At 48.4% G+C, this 24,112-nt stretch overlaps 3 protein-coding genes across 8 annotated transcripts; 2 read left to right on the forward strand and 1 right to left on the reverse strand.

Moving 5' to 3' along the window:
* Positions 1 to 360: 360 nt before the first annotated feature.
* Positions 361 to 8,298, reverse strand: oxsm (3-oxoacyl-ACP synthase, mitochondrial). Of its 3 annotated transcripts, none has more exons than XM_062445829.1 (3): positions 8,165 to 8,298; positions 940 to 1,944; positions 361 to 778 (listed from the first exon to the last, which is right to left on the reverse strand). In XM_062445829.1, the coding sequence occupies exons 2-3, from the start codon at positions 1,914 to 1,916 to the stop codon at positions 376 to 378; spliced, it is 1,380 nt and encodes a 459-aa protein (XP_062301813.1). In that variant the 5' UTR covers positions 1,917 to 1,944; positions 8,165 to 8,298; the 3' UTR covers positions 361 to 375. The 3 variants fall into 3 exon arrangements, with proteins under 3 accessions (XP_062301813.1, XP_062301812.1, XP_062301814.1); XM_062445828.1 differs by lacking the exon at positions 8,165 to 8,298 and adding an exon at positions 2,207 to 2,365; XM_062445830.1 differs by lacking the exon at positions 8,165 to 8,298 and adding an exon at positions 2,151 to 2,360.
* Positions 2,651 to 6,917, forward strand: ngly1 (N-glycanase 1). 2 transcript variants are annotated; one of them, XM_062445823.1, is made up of 12 exons: positions 2,651 to 2,815; positions 3,038 to 3,152; positions 3,323 to 3,532; positions 3,653 to 3,815; positions 4,046 to 4,265; positions 4,348 to 4,469; positions 4,554 to 4,699; positions 4,790 to 4,900; positions 5,166 to 5,342; positions 5,452 to 5,637; positions 5,798 to 5,975; positions 6,228 to 6,917. In XM_062445823.1, exons 1-12 carry the CDS (start codon positions 2,715 to 2,717, stop codon positions 6,401 to 6,403), a joined length of 1,905 nt encoding a protein of 634 aa, XP_062301807.1. In that variant the 5' UTR covers positions 2,651 to 2,714; the 3' UTR covers positions 6,404 to 6,917. The 2 variants fall into 2 exon arrangements, with proteins under 2 accessions (XP_062301807.1, XP_062301809.1); XM_062445825.1 differs by having other exon boundaries at positions 2,679 to 2,815; positions 3,038 to 3,114.
* top2b (DNA topoisomerase II beta) lies at positions 7,104 to 22,449 on the forward strand. Of its 3 annotated transcripts, none has more exons than XM_062445820.1 (36): positions 7,104 to 7,630; positions 8,752 to 8,946; positions 9,068 to 9,158; positions 9,890 to 9,953; positions 10,630 to 10,775; positions 10,929 to 11,026; positions 11,405 to 11,617; positions 11,897 to 12,070; positions 12,207 to 12,308; positions 12,437 to 12,574; positions 12,689 to 12,827; positions 13,003 to 13,160; positions 13,825 to 13,950; positions 14,060 to 14,170; positions 14,284 to 14,389; positions 14,534 to 14,643; positions 15,158 to 15,250; positions 15,635 to 15,749; positions 16,027 to 16,148; positions 16,294 to 16,442; positions 16,541 to 16,772; positions 16,893 to 17,027; positions 17,158 to 17,358; positions 17,744 to 17,939; positions 18,043 to 18,134; positions 18,339 to 18,494; positions 18,710 to 18,793; positions 18,943 to 19,143; positions 19,441 to 19,651; positions 19,859 to 20,023; positions 20,350 to 20,554; positions 20,729 to 20,811; positions 21,039 to 21,137; positions 21,325 to 21,456; positions 21,544 to 21,641; positions 21,745 to 22,449. In XM_062445820.1, exons 1-36 carry the CDS (start codon positions 7,589 to 7,591, stop codon positions 21,916 to 21,918), a joined length of 4,956 nt encoding a protein of 1,651 aa, XP_062301804.1. In that variant the 5' UTR covers positions 7,104 to 7,588; the 3' UTR covers positions 21,919 to 22,449. The 3 variants fall into 3 exon arrangements, with proteins under 3 accessions (XP_062301804.1, XP_062301805.1, XP_062301806.1); XM_062445821.1 differs by having other exon boundaries at positions 8,767 to 8,946; XM_062445822.1 differs by lacking the exons at positions 7,104 to 7,630; positions 8,752 to 8,946; positions 9,068 to 9,158; positions 9,890 to 9,953; positions 10,630 to 10,775 and adding an exon at positions 11,135 to 11,160.
* Positions 22,450 to 24,112: the final 1,663 nt, after the last annotated feature.

Below are 24,112 nucleotides of genomic sequence, written 5' to 3' on the forward strand. Positions count from 1 at the left end.
GCTCAGATCTCACTTAATATCTGTACTATTTTTTTTATCAACAGGTCACTCACAATAAACTACTATGTCACACAAAACCCAATGAATCATCACAACAAACTCATTTACTGCTTTTAAAGCAGCACATATAATACCTATGCCTCAAGGCTGCAGTGTGAGTGAGAGGACCTAATCTGACTACAGTGTATGTGAATGCCCCAGGTGGAGAGGAAGTTCAGAGAAATGACACATTACAACCTAGAGTTTATCACAGTGAAACAGCAGCTCTCAGTGAGCCAGCACCATCTGCTGGTCTCCACAAGTCACAAAACAATTTTGCATTAACATTCAAGGGATGGGCTCAAATGTGTTTTTTCTCTCTTTTTCTTTCTTATTCTACACACTGGCAAGACAAAGGGAGGCATTTGTGCCACCAAATCCAAACGAGTTTGTGAGAGCAATCCGCCGCCCCTTCGTCTTCCACTGCTGAGCCGTGCAGGGCACATAATTCAGGTCAAACTCTGGATCTGTGTGATCCAGGTTTAGCGTGGGTGGCAGAACTCCATGGTAGCATGCCAGGGCGGTGAAGGATGCCTCCAGAGCACCTGCCGCCCCTAGGAGATGCCCCGTAGCTCCCTTGGTGGAGGAGACGGCCAGAGAGTGGCTATGCTGCTGGAAGAGTCTCTTGATGGCAGCGTTCTCTGCAGCGTCCCCCAGTGGCGTGGAGGTAGCGTGTGCGTTCACGTACGTCACATCTGCAGGATCGACGCCTGCGTTGCGGAGGGCTGCGGACATGCACCTGTGGAGACAACACACACATGGAAAAACGAATCCCGTGCGTCTGAGTGTTAGCATGGACTGTTAGGCCAATTGTCTTTTTTTTGTAGTTAAGGATATCTATGTATAAGCTACCAATTGCATTCGTCTTATGGTGTTTCTGTGGTGAAAAAAAATGGCTACCTAAAAGCCCCGTCTCCATCTGCAGTGGGTGCAGTGATGTGGCTGGCGTCCCCTGAAAGGCCGTACCCAAGCACCTCGGCATAGATCCTGGCCCCCCTCTGCTTGGCATGGTCCATCTCCTCCAGGACGACAACTGAAGCCCCCTCCCCCATCACAAAGCCCTCTCTCTCAGGGTGAAACGGCCGCGATGACAACCTGGGGTTGTCGTTCCACTTGGTCGCCAGGGCCCGTGCTCTGGCGAAGCCTGCAATCGCCAGGGGACCGACGCAGGCCTCTGTGCCCCCAGCCACCATGGCGACGGCGTCCCCATAGGCGATAAACCTGGAGGCATCCCCGATAGCGTGTGCCCCTGTGGTGCAGGCTGTGGACACAGCGTGGTTGGGACCCTTCAACTTGTGTTTGATACTGATGTGGCCGGCGGCCATGTTGACCAGGATGCGGGGGACAAAGAAGGGACTGACTTTGCTGTAGCCCTTAGCTTGGAAGGTGGCAGAGGTACGGGCGATCTCTTCTAGAGACACCATGCCCATGCCCACAGCTACACCTGTGTTCAGCTGCTCCTCTAGACTCTTGGGATACCAACCAGAGTCCTCCAGTGCCAGCTGGGCAGCACCAAGTGCCATCACAGTGGCTGGCGACATACTGTTGATCTCCCCACGAGTGGCAAACCTCTCCCCTTTAAACTGCCACTCCTCATCTCCTTTGGGTACCATGGCTGCCACTTTACATGGGACAGTTCGGTACTCCTCCGATTGAAGAGCAACAATGCCACTTGCACCACTGATTAAACGCTCCCACACGATTTCAGTCCCTGTTCCAAGAGGGCACACGAGGCCTATGCCAGTGATTACAACTCTTCGAGTCTTGCCAGATGTGTATTGTCTCAAGTGTTGTAAGGAGCGGGTGCTGTTGTTCAGAAGTTTCCTCCTGGTGTGCTGTGACGTGAACAGCAGCTTTGTCCAACATGAGAGAAACATCTTCTGTCTTTTGCTTCCTCAGTCGAGCCTATGGTGACGAGGAGTCATAAACTGATGTCAATAGCTTGCGACAGTACACAAATATCTGTTGTGAATTTATGTGTAGCCAGCGGGCAACAAATATATAACTAGCTATATTGAAGATAGCTATTTTATTGAACTGTTTAAAGTCACTGTGACACCAGCACAACATGGCCTCAAGACATGATCCATGTTTAAAGTACATTTCCTTACGTAAGACATTTGTTGTGAAGTCTGTGATGTCTCACGTTTCTGTAATAACTACTCACATCGTCGATTTTGACTTAGCTCGTTGTGGTGGTTGGTGTTGACTCAGGTTCAGATCATACTAGACCTAATTATGCAAGACCTTGGTAATGTGAATTGCCTGTTTTAACACGTTGAAATGAGAGATGCATTCTAAATAGTTTTCATACAAAACAACATTTATTTTAAACAGTTTTTTTTTTAACTTGTCTATTGATTAATATAATACAAATTATAAGTGACAGTCGTATCAGAAATGGTAAAAAATATTCAGGCTTTGAAACCACGGTTGCTTTAAGCCCACTTTGTTTGAAGCCATTCGTTTAGGTTGTATTTTCCGGCCCGCGGTGCACTGAGCCCCATCGCAGATCACGAGATCGGGCCGATGCCATGTGACACATCAGATCCGGTAGACCATAAACAATTAGACTTGTGTGACGTATGGTTGCGTATTTTATCAGGAAGCCTGAGTCAGAGGGGACTTTCAACTGTGCTTTTTTCTCCGTTTAGACTAGATATCTCAGATACAGTATGGCTGGATCGCAAGGAGTCTCCACGTTATGCGAAAATACTAACGAAGTATTCTTGGACGTAGCCAAGTTGTTAATAACGTATGCTGACAACATAATTAGGTAATATCTGTGTAATTTATTTCTAAATTCGAAAGTTAGCTTGCAGCTACCTAGCAGGCTAAACTTGCTACCACTCTCGGCTTCTTCCTTTTTTATGACTGTCGTCAAACCTTTTTTCTTGCATGCTATCTAGTAGAGACTCTTGCTACAGAAACGTCAATCAATGTATGATTAAATCATATGGCTACAATAAAGTTAACTTTCACTTGTCTGTCGTTGCAGAAATCCAGATGAAGACAAATACAGATCGATTCGTATTGAAAATCGTACATTCTCCACTAAACTTTTGCCCATCAGAGGTGCAGTGGAATGTCTTTTCGAAATGGGGTTTGAAGAGGTAGCGTAGTCAAACTGTGTTGTAGTAGGCTACCAATAGATACATTTTCCCATATCCCATAATGTCAAACATAGGGTTGACAGATTAACAATACATAATATTAAAATTAATTACCATTAATAACATTAAAATCTTTAACGCATTTATTACAATATCTCTTCTCTCACAAGGCTGAAACTCACCTGGTGTTTCCCAAGTCTGCGTCAGTGGAACAGTTAAAGCAAATACGGGAAACCATTGCCGCTGAGCGGGACCAGAGACTAAGAGCAAGGCAGCCCACTCCGTCTCCTCAGACAAACAGTGCACCTGCCTCTGCACAGGGTGGCCCTGTGGCGCCCAGTCAACCATCTACACATGTTCCAATACAAGCACAGTCCTTGGTAATGCTTATGTCTCAAGGATGAACACATTTTTCATTCAGTCCCAGCATTTCTTGTTGTGATGTGGGATTGACCAATCGGTTTCTCTCTCCTTAATTTTCTTCTCTTTCTCTCTGCCAGGAGAACAGTATGAGTTTCCTCAGAACCCTTCAAGCTAACTTCCAGCATGTGATGTTGTATGAGAACCCTGAGCTGCAGATCAAGGCCCGGACCTGCATACCACACCAGCAGCTGTCTTCCACTGCCAAGGAGAAGTTACAGCAGGCCATACAGGAAGATCCAGGTAAAACCTTCACAGATCCACCACCATTGTTCAGTCCAGTAGAACTAGTTTTACTGAACAGTGGCTGAAAACAAAAAGCTGATTTACGTAGTTGCTATGCTTAGTACATAACTGAAAACCATCTGACAGTCCATTTGAATACTATATATATAACTTTTTTTCAATGTGAACTTCAATGATATTCCTTCTTGTTTTAAGTTGACTGGATTCCTACCTTTCCCTTTTTCTAGAGTGCAATTTGAGAGAAGATGACCTACTGACTCTGGAGCTGCTTCGCTGGTTCAAACAGGAGTTTTTCACCTGGGTCGACTGCCTTCCCTGTAGTCGATGTGGAGGTCAGACCCAGTCTTCTGGGGCTCTAGCCCCATCTGCTGATGACCTGCGCTGGGGGGCTCAGCGTGTGGAGAACCACTTCTGTCCTGCCTGCCAGCTGTCCACCAGGTTCCCCAGGTCAGTTTAGCAAGTCTGCGCATTTGTATATGTGTCATATAGTCTTAGTGCCTGGGAGCTACAGGTAACATTATCATTGCAGGTATAATAATCCTGAGAAACTGCTGGAGACCAGGAGGGGTCGCTGTGGCGAGTGGGCCAACTGTTTCACCCTGTGCTGCAGGGCCATAGGCCTGGAGGCCAGATATATTTGGGACAGCACAGGTACTGTACATTCCATCATAAAGCTACATGTTTGTCTGAGCAAGTCTGGTGGAGTGCCTAGAATGTTCTTTTTGTTCATTCCAGACCATGTGTGGACAGAGGTGTACTCTATCTCCCAGCACCGCTGGCTCCACTGTGACTCCTGTGAGAATGCCTGCGACAAGCCTCTGCTGTATGAGATTGGCTGGGGGAAGAAACTGTCCTATGTTCTTGCTTTCTCAAAGGACCAGGTGCGTGAAGCATGTTGCCTTTTTATGAGAAGAGAGCATTCATGGTTCATGTCGATGTTTATTGAAATAGCTGCCTTTGGCCTGGTGCAGGTGATTGACGTGACCTGGAGGTATTCCTGTAAGCATCGGGAAGTCCTATCAAGGCGGACTCAGGTCCAGGAACCCTGGCTGCTACACACCTTAAATGGGCTCAATGCTGTGGTATGTCTGCCTCACCTGCAAACATTTGTTCTGAGATACATCCTGACACAGCACTCTGGAATACAATATAGTAGAGATCTTAACACTACATATAGGGAGATAAATTATGTCTGGTGTCTCTACCAGCGTCAAGAGACCATTGAAACGGCCCCACCAATTAGCGGCATGACAGTGTTGGCATATAGGGTGATGAAGAAGAAAAAAAAATGGCTGTAGCTCATCTCACGCTGTTTGCAATCTCTCTCACTTGGCTGTGTGTCTGTAGAAGCAGCAGTCCCTTAGCCCAGACAGGAAGAAGGAGCTGATAGACAGGCTACTAGTGGAGCTGGTGGAGTTTATATCTCCTAAGACCCCCAAACCAGGAGATCTGGGGGGACGCAACTCTGGATCACTGGCCTGGAGATTAGCCCGAGGAGAGGTTGGAGCACGGCCCCCCCCACAGGTCAGTTACTGTGATATGAAGAGCTTGCATTCACTTGTTTCTTCTCCTTGTGGCATAGATTCTCTTGTATGAACGGGTTTGTCACTACAAAATGTTTGTCTTCCCGAAGGCTCCAGGGTTTGTGTTCGTTCCCACTGAGAGAGAGAAGAGTGGGAGGATATTCCACCTCCGCTACAATGCAACAAAGGACCGGTACTGCCGGGTGTCCAATGGCGACGAGGACATACCAGGCTGGGAAAAGGGTGTGTGGAAGAAGGAGTCTGTTTTCAGGAAGGTGGAGAACGACTGGCAAATGGTTTGTTCTATCTTCAATCTATTATTTGTCGTCTGACTTCACCCATTGAATATAAAGTGTTTACATCTTCTTTTGATGTTGACTAACATTAGTTGGAGTGTAGTTTTGTGTACCTCCAAAATCTTCTGCTTTTGTCAGTAAGCATGATCTGTGTTTTCAGGTCTACATCGCTAGAACGGAGAGCTCTGCCTCAGGAAGCGTGAGCTGGAAGCTTGACTGTGCCCCAGTGGGGATGAAGATAAAGACAGTCTCTGTCAGAGCGTGTAGCCAGACCTTTCACTCAGGGAGGGTCTGCTGGAGCCTGCGCTCAGGCCAGAACATCACAGAGTTCTCTGGAGGTACGCTATCACTGTGGGTTTTTTGTAAGGGGTGTTAAAGCCAGGATACCTGCCAGCTGAGAGGGCTTTTAGAATGTGATTGGCAGATGAATGACAGAGCTACAGGATGAGTCTCGGGGGAAGGGTGCCTGGAATCCCATCCTTCAATGGGGTGCCATTACCAGTCGATAGTTCAAAGGAAAAGTGCTGTCGGATTGTCAGAGGAGAGACAGAATCTCTTTCACTCTCTCACTCACTCATTTGAACACGCAGACGGTGAGATGCTTTCGGTTGCAAGTCTCTCCGGCTCTACTGAACTGGTCGTGGAAGCAGAGCTCAGTGGCGGGGAAGGAGAGTCGTCATGGCAACACACCCAGCTGTTCAGACGGAGTTTGAAGGAACTGGAGGAATCCTCTTTTGAAATCCTCATAGACCTAGAGAATGCTTGATGGTGGAGACTTGGTGTATAGTCTGAAACTGTTTTTTTTTTTGTGGATGTATAGGTTATTTTTGCAACACTTACACCAGAATATTTATGTGGTCTTTGTGTAGAATGTATTAGTAGTAGGTATGATCAATTAAAAATTATGCTGTTTGGTTTTAACTTATATATGCCAGTAATGGTAAACGGCATGACCCAGGGTCATACCTAACTTATGTTATAAGCCACAGACAAACGCATCTTGTAAAATCATGTATCAAGTAAAAAGGTTAAAAGACAATAATGAGGAAACAAAATTATATGGGGTCGTCAGCTGTTATAATTCATGGTGTCTTTTATCATGTTATTTTTCATGGTGTCTTTTATCATGTTATTATACACCACTAAGCAGTGTCTAATGTTGACCTTGCATGTGTGGTGCATGATACCTCAAATTCACTTCGAATTGCGCCATCCATGACATAAAATATATCATTTCTCTTCGTGTACCCAATGTGCAATAAAGGTCATTTTTGCTACTAGTTCAGTGGGTTCAAGTTAAAAGCGTTTCATGATGGGACGAAACAAAGTAACAAATGATTGCAGTGTCTTGAGGACTCTCTACAGTTTACACACTGCAAGTACAGCCACAGATCTATTTTCCTATTGGCTTATCTACCGGCGCCTCTCAAAATGAGGCTCGAGATTGGTCCGTTCGGCGAAGGGGATTGTCGCCGACCGTGCGGACTTCTGATGGTGGAGCCAAAAGGAGGCTTGAACCGGCGTATTGTTTCTGAATGAAAATATAACTACTGAAGTGAACGTGCGTTATTAGGGCATTTATTTGTACAGTAGCGTATTTGTTTTTGTACAATATGAAGTATTTAATGTTTTAATTTTGTACAGTATTTATACTTAATACTTATAGGATGCAAGCTTTGCCTTTGTTAGAAGTTTAGGCCTACAGTGTGCCACCGCTTGTCGATTTTAACAATAGCCGCCATCTACTCCCCTGCTTGTTGGCAGTGTTTTGATGCCATATGAAGATTTCTTTAAGGGACCGATGAAGAACATAAACAAATAAACACATCTAAATGGGATTGTGTATTTGAGACAATTGCAAAATTTATGGACACATTTTTCGCCGGAACTGAAGTAATTTTTGCAAGGTACAGGCGTACATCTCGAAAATCTAGTGAGACACAAAAGGACGATGTCCAACGGCGCAGCAGGAAGCGGGGGTCTGACTTGGGTGGTAAGTTACGATGTTTAATGCATTGTTATTGGACCGGACTCTTTATCAATAACCGATATTTTCAGTCAGAAAGATGCACAAGACAATGTGGGATGAATAGTGTTGTCTGTTAGCTTCGTAGCCTGGCTAGCTCAACGCTAGCCTGCGCTACACGGGCCATTACAAGCCAATGGGATTAATTTATGATGTTGTACAGGTTGAGTATAACCGTAACATTTGCCAATTAGCTAGCTAGCTGTCGTGATCATGTCGAGTTATTAGATCACAAATCTCTATTGTTATCACCTATTTAATCTTGTATTGAGAAATAGTGACTGCTTTTTCAGCGAGGAATGTAGCTAGACAGAAGCGAATTCAGATTCCGCAAGCTGCAAAAAGTTCTTTGTTATATAGATAGCTACTGGGAACTATCTATCAAGCAACTATAGCTGAGCTGAGTCTTAACATCTCTAATTCACAATATAGATAAGGTATAGTGACATTTTTGGTTAAAAAAAAGCTTTGTTATTATTAGTGTTCAAAGAAACTACTTACTTCACTCAGTGGCAGTTCAGGCGTCCTCCGCGTTAGCACAATTTATTTAGTTCCCCTCTGTCTCTGTCACTTTTCTCCTAACCGATAACAATAGGCCAGCTGGCCACGCATATATAGGTTTTGCAAGGCTCTGTCTTGCTACCGTAATGGATCAAGGATGTATTTTTCTGTCCATTCAGATACACGAAATGCTTTTAGTCTCATGGTTCAGGCAATGTGGCTTCTGTAGGTATAAGGTGCATTCCTCCGAACTAGTGAACTTGAAAACAGATAGCCTAACTGAATACAGTTATACCATAAGCCTAAAATGGATATTTTTTCGCACCATTTTCGCACCAAGTCGCACCATTCAAAAATTAAAGCCTGACCAGGGTCTTTGTAAATTAGACACCTAGCTTTGGCGACAACTGAGCTGGTACATTGAAAACGCTAAACACGTTTCATCCTCTCAACCAGGCAGCAAACCAAGCCATAGAGAGGAGTGGAGGTCAATCCTGTTGGTAGCTCTGCTTATCAACTTCCACAGAGTTCAGAAATTCACCTTTAGTGTTTTTTAACAAAAGTTGTGCGCATGTGTCTAATAACAGACCCTCTTTGAAAAGAACAATGCCGCCAAAAAAGAGGAGGCCAACGGCAGGGGCGAGGGTGGCAAGAGTGAGAGCAGCAAGAAGGACAGTTCCAAGAAGATATCCGTGGAACGGGTGTACCAGAAGAAGACCCAGCTGGAGCACATCCTGCTCCGTCCAGACACCTACATCGGCTCCGTGGAACCTGTCACTCAGGTAGGCTTGGACACATGCATGCAGTCACTGCATGACTCCCAGGTTTCCTCCCAGATGACATTCAGGAAGATTTACATAAGCCTGCTCTGAATATGCCTCGCCTGTTCTCTGCTTTTTTCAGCAAATGTGGGTTTTCGATGAAGACGTTGGAATGAACCAGCGGGAAATTACTTATGTGCCCGGATTATACAAAATCTTTGATGAAATCCTGGGTGAGTGTTTTATTTTGGTCATTAAAAGTTCATAAAGTGTGTCAATGAGTACAACCTGTTTGTTGTTTTTGCACTTATGCAGTTGAACGGTCCGAAGTGTGTGTGAAATTGGCAATTGGCTCCTGCTTTATGAGCCTGCTCCTGTGTGTGGTTTTGGCAGCTGCTCCACAGTCATTTGTATAGAATAGAGGGCTGTCTCAGTGTAGTCTTATGGGATGTGACTGGATCTGATTAATACTAGCATCCCTGTCTCTGGCAGGGCCTGGGAAATGTTTGTTTGTATGGTCCACTGATGAAGTATTTAGGGACCAATATCATTATGCTACTTACCTGCCTTGTTAATACTTGACAAATGACTCTACAAAACAACAACTCATATTGGGTTGGCCCCTTGCCAATGCAAAAAATATAATGGGCCAAGATGTTAGTGTCAATAAAGACACAATAGACACATTTATGTCCGACATGCCTCTGGGATATCTTTGTGTTCTTAATGCAGTAATGTAGTGAATAAACTCTCCTTCCTGCCCAGATATTCGGACCACGTCCATGTAATTACAGAGGAGATAAGCCTAAACTCATAAAGTAGATCCACACAGGGTCTGATCACAACTAAAACAGAAAGCCACTACTGACAGGCTCAAACTACACCATTGAGAACTGATCCTGATTACGGGTCCTGTTAGCACACACTTTCTTATTTTGACACTGCTGTTTTTTCTCCCCCACAGTGAACGCGGCAGACAACAAACAGCGGGACAAGAACATGTCTGCCATAAAGATTACAATCGATCCGTAAGTTGCTGGGTTGCGGGGGGGGGGGGTGTGTGGAAGGCTTAGTAAAGATACCGGGGACATACAGAGGAGAAAGAGAGAGAGAGAGAGAGAGAGAGAGAGAAGTGGAGAAAGATAGAAAGTGAGGAGACTGTGAAGGAGATGGAGGGTGAGCACACTGTGCGTGAGAGGGAGGCAGAGAGGGGGGGGGGAGAGGGAAGGAGGGAGAGGGAGAGGAGACAGGCCGTGGAGAGCTGATGGGTCTCGGAGGGCTTTAATGAGGCTGCTCTGGAATGCAGTCCTCGTTCCACATGCTGTTCACCTACGCTGGCTGCATCCAGAGCCGACTGCTAAAGCCGCCCCAGCGTCCTTCACAGGCTTCTCTGCGGGAGGCCTGTTCCGACTTGCAGTCGCTCTGCACAGCCTGTGACATCACTGAGCCCCACCTCCCCAAGGGCTGCTATTAACACGGCTGCCTAGGAATACGGCTGCCTTCTCCACAGATGAACTCATCAGAAGCTCAGCATATTAGTCGTACGCGTTTCAATTATAATCTTGTCATCGCAATATCACTGTGTCTGTGCGACGTATGTGGTGCCACGTTAAAATTTGCGTATGGTTATTTCGATTGTGAGCGAAGTGGAGGTGTACATCATTTATTCGCATCCATCCATCCTGTTCCCCTTGTCCTCCTCAGTGAGTCCAACACCATCTCCATCTGGAACAATGGAAAAGGAATCCCCGTGGTGGAACACAAGGACGAGAAGATGTACGTCCCCGCTCTCATCTTCGGACACCTCCTCACCTCCAGCAACTACGACGACGAGGAGAAGAAGGTCACAGGTCAGCCAAACCAGGAGCCATATTTTACTAAATGATATTTAGTGTTCCGGTTGATGCTTTTCCTCGAAGGAAAGATTTTATTCTGCTGCATGTCACTGTTTAAAACCAAAAGTACAGCTACTCAAACTTGACCCATCGTGATTTTGCTTTCAGGTGGGAGGAATGGGTATGGTGCTAAACTCTGCAACATCTTCAGCACAAAGTTTTCAGTGGAAACCGCCTGTAAAGAGTACAAACACAGCTTCAAGCAGGTACATGAACACCTAGCACATATGTTACGGTATCTGATCTCAATCAGTGACTCTTTGGCATGCTTTGTAGTGTTGTCAAACAGCTTAGTATCAGTTGCTGTCTTGTAGGGTCATTTGTGAAGTGTAGGAGCCAGGTAAGTAGCATATTGATTATCACAGTCGGGTGTGGTCTCTGTCGTGTCCTGGCCAGAAAGAATCTCCTCTGGGCATGTTGGCTATTTCTGTGACCTGTCATTAATCACTCCCAAATGTTCATGTAATCATTTCCCTCTTGCATCCGAGAGTTAATGTAATTGTCCAAGCATTCCCCAGATGCTGAGTGTGTCATGGTCACATAAACACATTGTCTCTCTCTGTCTCTCTTTCTCTCTCCACCAGACTTGGCAGAACAACATGACCAAGACAGCCGACCCCAAAATCAAGTTCTTTGACGGGGAGGATTTCACTTGCGTCACGTTCCAGCCAGACCTGTCCAAATTCAAGATGGACAAGCTGGACAAAGACATAGTGGCCCTGGTCACCCGGAGGGCCTACGACATCGCCGGCTCCTGCAAGGGCGTCAAGGTCATGCTCAATGGGAAGAAACTGCCTGTAAGTCGGGAGTCAGGTGGTTGAGCGGTTAGAGAATCAGGCTAGTAATCAGAAGGCCGCTGGTTCGATTCCCAGCCGAGCCAACTGACGTTGTGTCCTTGGGCAAGGCACTTCACCCTACTTGCCTCGGGGGAATGTCCCTGTACTTACTGCAAGTCGCTCTGGATAAGAGCGTCTGCTAAATGACTAAATGTAAATGTAAGTGTAACCCCCTCTCGGCCACTCGGAGTCGCAGGTTTGCTCGACGTACGCTAACCGGGCCCTCCGGGTGTCTCTCAGGTGACGGGGTTCCGCAGCTACGTGGACCTGTATGTGAAGGACAAGCTGGACGAGACGGGCGTGGCCCTGAAGGTGGTCAACGAGTCTGTGAACGAGCGCTGGGAGGTGTGTCTCACCATGAGCGAGAAGGGCTTCCAGCAGATCAGCTTCGTCAACAGCATCGCCACCACGAAGGTAGGTAGACACCCCCCCTCCACTGGCCATGAAACCCTTCCTGCATGTTCAAATGCACATGTTTTCCTGCGGTACAATGTTAGTCACTTCATTTGTCAAATCGTTTGTGTCCTCGTGTTATATTGTGTTTGTTCAGGGTGGCCGGCACATTGACTATGTGGTGGACCAAATCGTTGCCAAGCTGATTGAAGTGGTTAAGAAAAAGAACAAAGCTGGAGTTACGGTGAAACCCTTCCAGGTGAAGCCTCTCCTCTAGCATGTGACGGAAACATTGTCCTCTAGCATTTTATACTTCTTATACTGCAAGAACTGTTTGATTGCGTTCTTTTGTCAGCGCTGTAGTCACTCCTGTTTTGTCCCATTCAGGTGAAGAACCACATCTGGGTGTTTGTGAACGCGCTGATCGAGAACCCCACCTTCGACTCCCAGACCAAGGAGAACATGACCCTGCAGACCAAGAGCTTTGGCTCCAAATGTCCCCTGTCCGACAAGTTCATTAGGGCGGTAAGGCTATCTTCCGCCACAGACCTTCACAACCTTCTTTACTTCAGCTGTTAATTATTTAACCTGACCCGAACAACGAATGGAGTGTCATTTAAGCCTTCATGTTTCCCCCAGGCTACCAACTGTGGAATAGTGGAGAGTATCTTGAACTGGGTGAAGTTTAAGGCCCAGACTCAACTGAACAAGAAGTGCTCCTCTGTGAAGCACAGCAAGATCAAAGGAATCCCCAAACTGGATGACGCCAATGATGCTGGTAAGTAATAGTGAACTTCCTTCTCCTTTAAATAATCCAATGTGTTAGTTTGAGGTCTGACTTGGCCTTTTTCTACCTGGTTATTTCAAGCAATAAAGCAACGTCCTGTGGACAAACAGAAGCTACGGTGTGGTAAGATTCCAAACTGAAAGTGTTGTGTGTGTTTGTGGCCCAGGTGGTAAACACTCGTCTGAGTGCACGCTGATCCTGACAGAGGGGGACTCAGCCAAGTCTTTGGCCGTCTCGGGCCTGGGCGTGATTGGACGAGACCGCTACGGAGTCTTCCCCCTCAGAGGAAAGATCTTGAACGTCCGAGAGGCCACCCACAAGCAGGTGTGCGACCACCACAACTCTGGCATACAGTAATGTCCCACCACAACAGCAGCATACAGTAATGTCCCACCACAACTCTGGCATACAGTAATGTCCCACCACAACAGCAGCATACAGTAATGTCCCACCACAACTCTGGCATACAGTAATGTCCCACCACAACAGCAGCATACAGTAATGTCCCACCACAACAGCAGCATACAGTAATGTCCCACCACAACTCTGGCATACAGTAATGTCCCACCACAACAGCAGCATACAGTAATGTCCCACCACAACTCTGGCATACAGTAATGTCCCACCACAACAGCAGCATACAGTAATGTCCCACCACAACAGCAGCATACAGTAATGTCCCACCACAACTCTGGCATACAGTAATGTCCCACCACAACAGCAGCATACAGTAATGTCCCACCACAACTCTGGCATACAGTAATGTCCCACCACAACAGCAGCATACAGTAATGTCCCACCACAACAGCAGCATACAGTGTCCACAGTGTGGCAGTGCTGTCAAGAAAGTTGTGCAAGTTAGATGGCACAGTCTTATTGATGGGATAAGTTATGCTTTACTAGAGTAAAGAACAACGTCCATCCCAGCCCCCTCCCCCACCCACTAACAATCCATTCTCTAATCTGATATTTGGCCTTCTATTCCCAGATCATGGAGAACGCTGAGATCAACAACATCATCAAGATCGTGGGGCTCCAGTACAAGAAGAGTTACGAAGACCCAGAGTCCCTGAGGACGCTACGCTACGGCAAGATCATGATCATGACCGATCAGGTCCAGCACCCCATCACTTAAACACTCCTCTTCTCCTTTTCAGTTCCTCAGTCTGTCGTCCAGAAGGATCATGTTGTTTCGTTTGGCCTTTTTTTACCCCTCCTGACAGGATCAAGACGGTTCCCATATCAAAGGTCTGCTGATCAACTTCTTCCACCACAACTGGCCGTCTCTACTGAAGCACACCTTCTTGGAGGAGTTCATCACACCCATCGTCAAGGTAACACCCAAATCACGGACACGGTCACTGGTTTCCTCCAAGGCGCGCGTCGTTCCTTAAGGGCGTCTCTGGGCTCGTCTCGAGGTTTCCGCTAAATCCCTTTTCCCATGCAGGTGAGCAAGAATAAGCAAGAGTTCTCCTTCTACAGTATTCCTGAGTTTGATGAGTGGAAGAAACAGACAGACAACTTCAAAACCTGGCATATAAAGTACTACAAAGGTCAGTTCCCCGCCCATACAGGAAACGTTCAAACCTGTGTTCTCACCAGATGTCCGACCCTGAGCTATTACATTTACATTTAGTCTTTTTTTTTTGTGTGGGTTTCGATGTGTACCTCATAAAGCGTTTCTTCTTGTGCTCCAGGTTTGGGTACAAGCACAAGCAAAGAGGCCAAAGAGTACTTTGCAGACATGGAGAAGCATCGGATCATGTTCAGATACATGGGGAACGAGGACGATGCTGCCATCACGCTGGTGAGAGACCTCCCTCCACGACAACCAGACCTGTGTGGCCATTTCTGGGGCCAGGGTTCTGTGTAGATTAGCCCCACACGTCCGGCTCCCCTGACCTGTGTGGCCATTTCTGGGGCCAGGGTTCTGTGTAGATTAGCCCCACACGTCCGGCTCCCCTGACCTGTGTGGCCATTTCTGGGGCCAGGGTTCTGTGTAGATTAGCCCCACACGTCCGGCTCCCCTGACCTGTGTGGCCATTTCTGGGGCCAGGGTTCTGTGTAGATTAGCCCCACACGTCCGGCTCCCCTGACCTGTGTGGCCATTTCTGGGGCCAGGGTTCTGTGTAGATTAGCCCCACACGTCCGGCTCCCCTGACCTGTGTGGCCATTTCTGGGGCCAGGGTTCTGTGTAGATTAGCCCCACACGTCCGGCTCCCCTGACCTGTGTGGCCATTTCTGGGGCCAGGGTTCTGTGTAGATTAGCCCCACACGTCCGGCTCCCCTGACCTGTGTTGTCTCCCGCCGGCTCTCCGCAGGCCTTCAGTAAGAAGAAGACGGACGACAGGAAGGAGTGGCTGACCAACTTCATGGAGGACAGGCGTCAGAGGAGGCTGCACGGCCTGCCTGAGGTGGGTAGGGCTGGGATGACACAAGGCTGATGGCGTTTGTGTTGAGATGCTTCTGTTGAGCTGTTCCTGTGCTGTCTTCGCTGTGGGGATTTCTTGGACCTCACATTCAGGGCGTAGGAGAGGGGCCTTTTCCTTTTGATCCGCTTGCATTTGATGACGCGTGTAGCTTTCCCCAGATACGAGCGTTGAGATGTTAATCACCCAAATAACAATCCAATCGCCCCAGTATTGTTGACATTTTCTTACCATCGCCGTGCTGTTTGTTGTTGCTATAAAGCAGACACGTTTGTCCCATGTGAGTCTGTTCAGACAAACCACTGCTAAAAACACTTTTGTAGCGGTGTCTGATTCAAGTTATGTTTTTTTTAAAATCTTTTATTCCAGCAATACCTCTATGGGACCCAAACAAGGCACCTATCCTACAATGACTTCATCAACAAAGAGCTGATCCTCTTCTCCAACTCCGACAACGAGAGATCCATCCCGTCCTTAGTTGACGGTGCGTATCCTGCGCCAGCTCCCACGACGCCTCGCTGCTCTTTGTAGTTTGTTCTGCTTGTTTGTTGAGACGTGCCTTTTGAAGTGTAATAGGAAACAAACACACAAAAAACACAAATAAAATGGAAAAACCCAGCGAACTGAACTCTCGACTATACCCTTGACGTCCATGGCTGTGTGTGTGTGTGTGTGTGTACAATGTGTGTGTGTGTGCGCGCTGCGGTCCACTGTTGAGGATGTGACGTGTATGAACTGTGCGTGTGTTGGTGTACGTGCAGGGCTGAAGCCGGGCCAGAGGAAGGTGCTCTTCACCTGCCTGAAGAGGAACGACAAGAGGGAGGTGAAGGTGGCCCAGCTGGCCGGCTCCGTGGCTGAGATGTCTGCCTACCACCACGGAGAGGTACGCACACCTTCCACACGCTCACCTCCTCAGTACTGTGTGGTGTGGGAGCTGACAGCGCCGTGCGGGTGTTGACTGTGGGGAGTCCCTCAAAGCTCTCGACGGACCTCATGATATCCCCTTGTGCCTGTCGTTGTCCAATCAGCAAGCCCTGATGATGACCATTGTGAACTTGGCGCAGAACTTCGTGGGCAGCAACAACGCCAACATCCTGCAGCCTCTGGGCCAGTTTGGGACCCGCATCAACGGGGGCAAGGACGCTGCCAGCCCTCGTTACATCTTCACCATGCTCAGGTGAGTTAAGTTTTTTTTCCCCTCCTGTTTTATATACCCATGTATATCCTTATCTCTTTTTTTTCTTCTTACTCTTGTTTTCTCCGTTTCTCCTTCAGTCCCTTGGCCAAGCTGCTGTTCCCGCCTCTGGACTCCAGCCTGCTGAAGTTCCTGTACGATGACAACCAGAAGGTGGAGCCAGAGTGGTACATTCCCATCATCCCCATGGTGCTGGTGAACGGAGCCGAGGGCATCGGGACAGGCTGGGCCTGTAAGATCCCAAACTACGACGTGCGCGAGATCGTCAACAACATCTACCGCATGCTCAGCCACCAGGACCCCCTGCCAATGGTACACATCATCCATCAACACGTCTTTTGATTTAAAGACCCATGAAACGCAGTAATCTGCGTTGACTAATCTGTAGGAACCCCCACCTCACTCCCTCTAATTGTCTCTGTTCCCATGAAGCTCCCTAGCTATAAGAACTTCAAAGGCGTTATTCACGAGTTGGGCCAGAACCAGTTCATGGTCAGTGGGGAGGTGTCGGTCCTGGACAAGAACACCATCGAGATCATCGAGCTCCCAGTCCGCACCTGGACACAGGTAGGCTTACCGTATGATAGCCCGCCACCTTTCACTGCAGATTACATGCTTTAGTTTTTATTTTTTCGGTCTTATCAACCATATTAACCCCTAACATCCCCCTCCTCCAATCGTGACCCCGTGGCTGTAGGCCTATAAGGAGTCTGTCCTGGAGCCCATGCTGCAGGGCACAGAGAAGACCCCAGCCCTCATCACCGACTACAAGGAGTACCACACCGACTCCACAGTCAAGTTTGTGGTGCGCATGTCTGAGGAGAAGCTGGCCCAGGCAGAGGCGGCCGGCCTCCACAAGGTCTTCAAGCTGCAGTCCAGCCTCACCTGCAACTCCATGGCACGTACCTCCTCAAGCCCACACGCCATACCTCAGTGTCCTCAGAGCTGGAGGGCTGTCCTTTGGTCTGTAGAGTGTAGTCGGACTATTTATTGATACTAGTGTAGTGCCAGATGCACAGTGCAGCTCAGTGTGGCAGCATATCGATTGTATTTCCCGAGAACCGCTATGAAGTTGTTTGGATGCGCGCACACACTGCACCTGGGACATTTTCTACTTCATACGCTGCTCGGCTCTCAAGATACTCAAGCCACAGACACACACACAGAGATTATTATTGTTCAATTTCGGCCTGACTTGGTGAAAAGACTCTGTTTTTTTAATGGGCGTGTAAGTGGAGTGCAGATGTAGACATTCCTAATGAAGGCTGTTATTTTCCCTGTAGGTGTTGTTCGACCACATGGGCTGTCTGAAGAGGTACGACTCCGTCCAGGACATTCTGAAGGAGTTCTTTGAGCTCCGGCTGCAGTACTACAGACTCAGAAAAGACTGGCTGGTCGGCAGCCTCGGGGCCGAAGCAGCCAAACTGTCCAATCAGGCACGATTCGTTCTGGAGAAGATCGAAGGAAGGATTTCAATTGGTGAGGACAATTTGGAGGCTGTGTGTCAATGACGGCTGAGACTTTCCAGATGTGTCCCGAGATTGGCGTGGAACTGACGTGTTAACGTTTTGTTTACCCGCAGAGAACAAGTCGAAACGAGAGCTGATCAGAATGCTGGTTCAGAAGGGCTACGAGTCGGACCCGGTGGTTGCCTGGACTAAGGCCCAGGAAAAGGTGCTTCTACGGGGGAGGGTACAATGTCCAAGGGGGTCCAGCAGATATGAAACATTGATATACATACATTGAAATATACATCCCCGGTATCTGAGGTTACCCCTCTGCTACTCCAGTCCAGTATTCAGCTAAGTGATTTGTAGAGACTGTTCTGAGTTCTGATTGGACCCTGTGATATTCCGTGTGTGTGTGCGCGCGCGCCAGGCGCTGGAGGAGGACGAGCGCGACGGGAACGACAGCGACAGCTCGGTGGACTCGGGCTCCACGACGGGACCCAACTTCAACTACATCCTCAACATGCCCCTGTGGTGCCTGTCCAAGGAGAAGGTGGACGAGCTCCTCAAGCAGAGGGACCACAAGGTACTACCTCCACGTCTCCCTTTTAAAGAGACGGACGCCATTTCAGCCTCCCGGCGTGACGTCTCTTAGATGGAACGTCTACGGTGTTGTTATGAACAGTAGTGTCACTTTAAGTGAGACGTTTATCAGTTGGGACAACAGATGAGGATGCCGCCTGACCTGGCAAGGACCTCCGGGCACGGACGCTGAGCTCGCGCGTGTGTTTGTTCCCCCAGAAATCGGAGCTGGGTGACCTGCAGAGGAAGTCTCCGGACGACCTGTGGAAGGGCGACCTGGCTGTGTTCGTGGAGGAGCTGGACGTGAGTGTTGCCCCTCTACGTTTCATGGAGAGAGAACCCACCCTGTTAAAACCGTTTGATCAGGGCTCCAAGTTCTTCTTTTCTCAAAGAGGAAGTTAGAAAGAAGGATGTGTTGGTCGTGACTGTGCGTGTGCCGTTTCCCTCGCCAGCGCGTGGAGGCCCAGGAGCGAGAGGACCAGAGCGCAGGGAAGGGTGTGAAGCTGGTGAAGGGCAAGGTGGGCAAGCCCAAGGTGAAGAAGATGCACCTGGAGGAGACGCTGCCCTCGCCCTACGGCCGCAGGGTGGAGCCCACCATCACCCAGGCCATGAAGGCCGACGCCTGCAAGAAGATGACCAACCGCAAGAAGAAGGTTAGGCTGGGTTATGGGTTGGCACCAGATAAGCCCGAATTGTCCGAGTGCAAATTTCAAGTAGATTTTTTGTTGTTGTAAAAAGTACATAATAATTGTCCCAGCAGTTGAACCTAAATGATATCTGTTAAATATTAATGTACATTTCTTCAAAAATCAATCAATGTGAGCATCAGTCACAATCTCCACCACCCCCAGTTAGGCCCTGACTTCTTATCTCCCCCTGGGGCCAGACACTGCTCCCCTCACTGTGGAAGGGAAGAATGTGTTGTGAACAGTGTTTGGTCTGCGTTCCAGGGTGACTCTGACCTGGTGGTGAAGATGGAGTTTGATGATGAGACGGCAGGCCTGGGAGCCGAGGGGGGGACGGGGGAGAACTCCCTCAACTCCACCACCGGCCTCAACTCCACCACCGGCCTCAACTCCACCACCGGCCTCAACTCCACCACCGGCCCCACCAAGCCCAAGGTCCCACGCGTCAAGAAGGAGAGGGAGAAGAAGGAGCCAGGTCAGTTTGACCTCCAGAGCCTCCTGTATCCACATCATTGTCCCACCTGAACTTACTACTAGATGACCTCACCACTAGATGAACACACACGCTTGGACAAGAAAGCACTGCACAGTCTCTGATTTGAGGTTTAATACCATCATTCGTTCTCACCCATACGTACGATGACTGAGCAGGAAGTAACGGCTTGTTTCCTTGTTCTGGCAGGTGCCCCCCGAGCTCCCAGGAAACCAGCAACCCCCAAAGGAACCCCTGCCAAGAAGGTGAAGAAGCGCAACCCCTGGTCCGAGGATGAGTCCAAGTCCGACAGCGACATAGAGGATAGTGAGCCCGTGGTCATTCCCAGAGACACCAAGTCCCAGAGGGCATCAGGTACTCTTCGCCACGCCACGCCACGCCACTACCATACACCACACACAACTCCTCCCAGAGCGCTGATGCATCATTGAGTTATTCTACTCTGCTCAGCCCTCTCTGCTTCAGTGCCTGGGGTCGCAATAACTTTAAAACCTATTCTGGGTTTTGTCAGTCTGACAGCCAGGCTGGCGCTGGCTCGATGGGGGCGGATACAGCGGCATGATGCAAGCCCCATGCAATAGAAGAGAGATAATTCCATCGGTTTGATCCCGCCCCAGATCACTCGGATCCGACTGAAAAGCCAATCGATCTGATGGTAAACTTTGTGCCCCCCTTACCAGCCGCCAAGCCCAAGTACACCTTCGACTTCTCGGAGGAGGAGGACGAAGACGCGGACGAGAACGGGGAGGACGAGGCGGCCTCCTCGCCCGTCCAGTCCTTCAAGGACAGCTTCGCCGCGTCCGAGGGGACAAAGAGTCGCTACGACGACGACGACGAGGACGAAGAGGAGGACGTCTACCCGCCTCCCAAACACTCCACCGTGACGTAAGACGACCCCCCCCTGCCCGCACCCAAACCTAGCCCATTAGGCCAAGGGTCCCACAGAGACCATCAGAAATACCACTTTGCTACTGCTGCTGTTATTATTTTGTTTATGGCTCCATTAGATGGCACTTGCCACTGTCTGACTCACCCTGCTCTGTTCCTATCTCCCTCAAGGTCTATTTCTGCTGGGAAGAAAAATAAGGAGGCAGACATCTTCTCCGCCAAATCGGCGTTCTCTGAAAAGAGCATTGACAGTGGTTAGTATGACGCTCGTTTCCTTGACTGGAAAAACACTGGTGTATTTTTAGAGGCGGTGATGTCACTCACTGTGCCGCCATGAGAAAAGTAGAATAAAAACAGGATGTTTTTAACGGTCCGTCTCGGCAGACGGCGCACAGTCGCCGGTCAAAATTGAAACCCGTTTATTTCAGTCTGTTACCTGATGGTGTCCTGGGAATGACGGTCAGTTGACTTTGTTTTCCAGACGGCCCAAAGTTTGACAGCGACGAGGATGGAGACGGGCCCATCTTCTCCTCCTACTCCAGCAGCTCCGCCTTCGACAAACCTGCCCCAGCTAAGAAAGGTAATGCCTAGGAACCACTAGGGGGTGCCCAACACACACCAAGCAGCGCTAGGGCTGGAAATGGAACATAGTAGATATGGCTCACGGGTATGTCTGTTAACCTGAGAGGAAATGTGGGAATCTGCCTTTTAGAGGTTCTTCGTCTGAAATCTACGTTGCTCACTATTATTGGTTATTTGTGCCACAGCCAAGAAGCCATCAGAGGCAGCTCCCAAACCCAGGAAAGCACCGGCGCCCAAAGCAAAGAAGCCCGACAAGTCTGTGTGGGACTCTGACTCAGACACAGGCTCCAAGAAGCAATCTGCACCAGCACTCAAAGGTACAGCCAGGGCCAGGGGTCTGCTGGGGTGGGCGGGGGGTCCTGGTGTAGGCACTGAGTGTAACCTGTGAATGTTGGCCCATGCAGGAAAAGGCAGGGGGAGGAAGAGGAAGCCGTCTGGCTCAGGGGAGGACGACTACAGTCCGATGAAGAAGGCTGGCAAAGCCCCCACCAGCAAAGTCAGCGTGAGTGTTTGTTTCCTGTGGGAGCCTAGTTACCAGCCAAGGAGGGGTATGTTTCTTACTGAAAGCCCCGTGTCTGTCTGTCTGTGTGTCTGTCTGTGTGTAGAAGTCGAAGAAGGCAGCCCCGACCCGGCCGGCCGTGTCGGACGAGGACGACGTGGACAGCTTCAGCCTGTCAGACGCCGCCTCCAGAGACCGCTCGGGCCGCGCCAAGAAGGAGGTCAAGTACTTCGCCGAGTCCGGGGACGAGGACGAGGACCAGTACGACATGTTCGACTAGACGTCCACGGCCACATAGACACTCCCGTTTGTGTCGTCCCCTCTCCCGTCCTGCCTCTGCAGACTTTTGTACATTACCAACACTTCCTTCATTTTATTTTTCCTTACTGGTGACGTTCAATGCTTTATACTGTGTAGTTGTTTTACACTTTTTATTATACATATACAGTTTTTTTTTTTTTTTTATTATCATTGAAATGGTATGTATTTGTCCTAAGCGGCTTTTAGAACTTTAGATCGCTGTGCTTTAGCACATTTTAACTGTTAAAAGTAAGAGACCTATGTACCTTTTTGACAATGAACTTGGAAGTAAACAATTAATTGTAAATTACTTTCTTGTCCTTGGGTCCTCGGAATGTCCTCAAATTCAGCTGTCTCTACGATGCTGAGGTCCACCCTCAGGATTATGGGACCACAGCAACGGTACAGTCTGGGCATCTCAACTCAAAACAGATCGACACCTTTTGTATTTTAAAATAAATATATTTTTTTATTACTTTGCCAGGGCAGTTCATGATAAAGTTAAACATTATATGAACATAAAAAGCATTGTTAATGCACAAACAAAGACAATATTGAAAATGTAGAATGGAACGGATAGAAGCTCACACCGCAGAGCCCCACCGCCATCTTTAAGGAAGCTTCCCTCCAGGGCAGAGAAGGGGCTTCTGGGACAGTAGTTGCCATAGAGCCTACTGCCCCACAACCTCCATGTCCAATAAGACAAGAAAAAAAACTCAACCATATTTGATCATGTCTCATAACACAACAACTTTACAACACTGCATATGACGGTGAGGTTTACCAAGACTGGTGAAGAAAGGCGACCAGAGAGATCCTGTGATGTTTACTGACCGACAACACCTTTGGAACAGATCCTTCAACAGAGCTGCTTTCGAGATAGTAAGTCCGAGGTTGACATTCCTATTCTGCGCCTTCTAGTTTCCATGAGTCACTCTGCTTAGCCATAACCAGACTGCGGCCATTTTGATTGAGTTTGATTGAATGGCGACAGCGTCTTGGCTTCCCGACGCCAGAGGGAAAGCAGCTCTGTTGTGGTGGGAGATGACCCAGCGGGGAGCTTGACAAGCCAGCGCTCGGGCCTGAGATGACTGGTCATCCCCACCTGGGGGACTGTGGCCCCTGCTGGTTCGTCATGTCCTGACCCGCGTGGAGGGGACGCCGGGGCGTGACGCCTGGGCGGCCCACTCCACCGCCGGAGGGTGTGGCTATGAGATGACGCTCTGAAGAGCCAGCTGGCGCAGCGTAGCCACGGAGCTGCAGACCGGAACGCAACAGCACAACATGTCCGCAGCAAGATAGTCAATATTACAGTTACATCGGTACGACATTCAACAGAAGATAAAATTAAACCTTGAGTAATAATTCAGCGTGTTTTTTTTTTTTTTTCCTCTCGTGGAATGGATCGATTCTCCCTCTGAGTCCAGGCAACCTTCTGGCTGGATGCTCGGAGGGGGTGGATGTGGACATTCATTGGCCATGAAGGTTTTCCAGCTTCATAGACACACTGTTCCAGCTCTCCTCCCAGCCTCTCAGGTAGACAGCGACACAGAGAGAGAGCGCTTTTTCCTTTTTTTATGAGATGTAATGAGTTACAGATAAAAAGCTGCTTCAAAAGATGTGGTCCTTAAACACAGCATATATCATTTCTATGCAATTCCTTGAACATCTTCACATTCAAACATGGTAAAAAAAAAAAACTTAAACTGTTTTATTTTCCCTTATGATATATGATATGTATTTCCATGTTGGAGATGGAGATGTGTGAGCAGAAGGTAGAGGGGCATTTCTAGGGGTCCAGAAATGTAGTAACCTTCATTTCCCCTGTGGTAGGGCGGTAAGTTTGTGGCTCTAGCTTATAGATTTATTTATTTTTACCTCAAATCACCATGTTGGTATCATTCAGCCTTAATAGCAAATAAGGTTCATAATTTAAAGTATAAGTGCTACAATAAGAATTCCACCCCATGGTGCCCAAAAGCAGATCCACTGGTCAACATTTGAAAAACAGCCCTTGTCTTCCGACCACAAGGGATACTAACAGGCTTAACCCTTGTGCTGCCTTCGGGTCACATGACCCAAAGGTTCATAACGAACCATCGTTGTGTTTACTCAATTTTACCCAATACAAAAACAAATTAAAATAATTTTCTTTTAACCTTCGCAATGTGGGG

Source organism: Osmerus eperlanus, chromosome 20, assembly GCF_963692335.1.
Source record: "Osmerus eperlanus chromosome 20, fOsmEpe2.1, whole genome shotgun sequence".
Classification (NCBI taxonomy): Eukaryota; Metazoa; Chordata; class Actinopteri; order Osmeriformes; family Osmeridae; genus Osmerus; species Osmerus eperlanus.

What these genes read in the sequence shown, in the direction of transcription:
- oxsm (XM_062445829.1), bottom strand. Translation starts at nt 1,916, where the DNA reads ATGTTTCTCTCATGTTGGACAAAGCTGCTGTTCACGTCACAGCACACC. An exon ending in GATGGAGACGGGGCTTTTAG is followed by an intron (nt 779 to 939) that starts GTAGCCATTTTT and finishes TTGTCTCCACAG; the next exon opens with GTGCATGTCCGCAGCCCTCC.
- ngly1 (XM_062445823.1), top strand. Translation starts at nt 2,715, where the DNA reads ATGGCTGGATCGCAAGGAGTCTCCACGTTATGCGAAAATACTAACGAA. An exon ending in TATGCTGACAACATAATTAG is followed by an intron (nt 2,816 to 3,037) that starts GTAATATCTGTG and finishes CTGTCGTTGCAG; the next exon opens with AAATCCAGATGAAGACAAAT. An exon ending in GAGCACGGCCCCCCCCACAG is followed by an intron (nt 5,343 to 5,451) that starts GTCAGTTACTGT and finishes GTCTTCCCGAAG; the next exon opens with GCTCCAGGGTTTGTGTTCGT.
- top2b (XM_062445820.1), top strand. Translation starts at nt 7,589, where the DNA reads ATGTCCAACGGCGCAGCAGGAAGCGGGGGTCTGACTTGGGTG. An exon ending in TCAATGGGAAGAAACTGCCT is followed by an intron (nt 11,618 to 11,896) that starts GTAAGTCGGGAG and finishes GGTGTCTCTCAG; the next exon opens with GTGACGGGGTTCCGCAGCTA. An exon ending in GGATGACGCCAATGATGCTG is followed by an intron (nt 12,828 to 13,002) that starts GTAAGTAATAGT and finishes TTTGTGGCCCAG; the next exon opens with GTGGTAAACACTCGTCTGAG.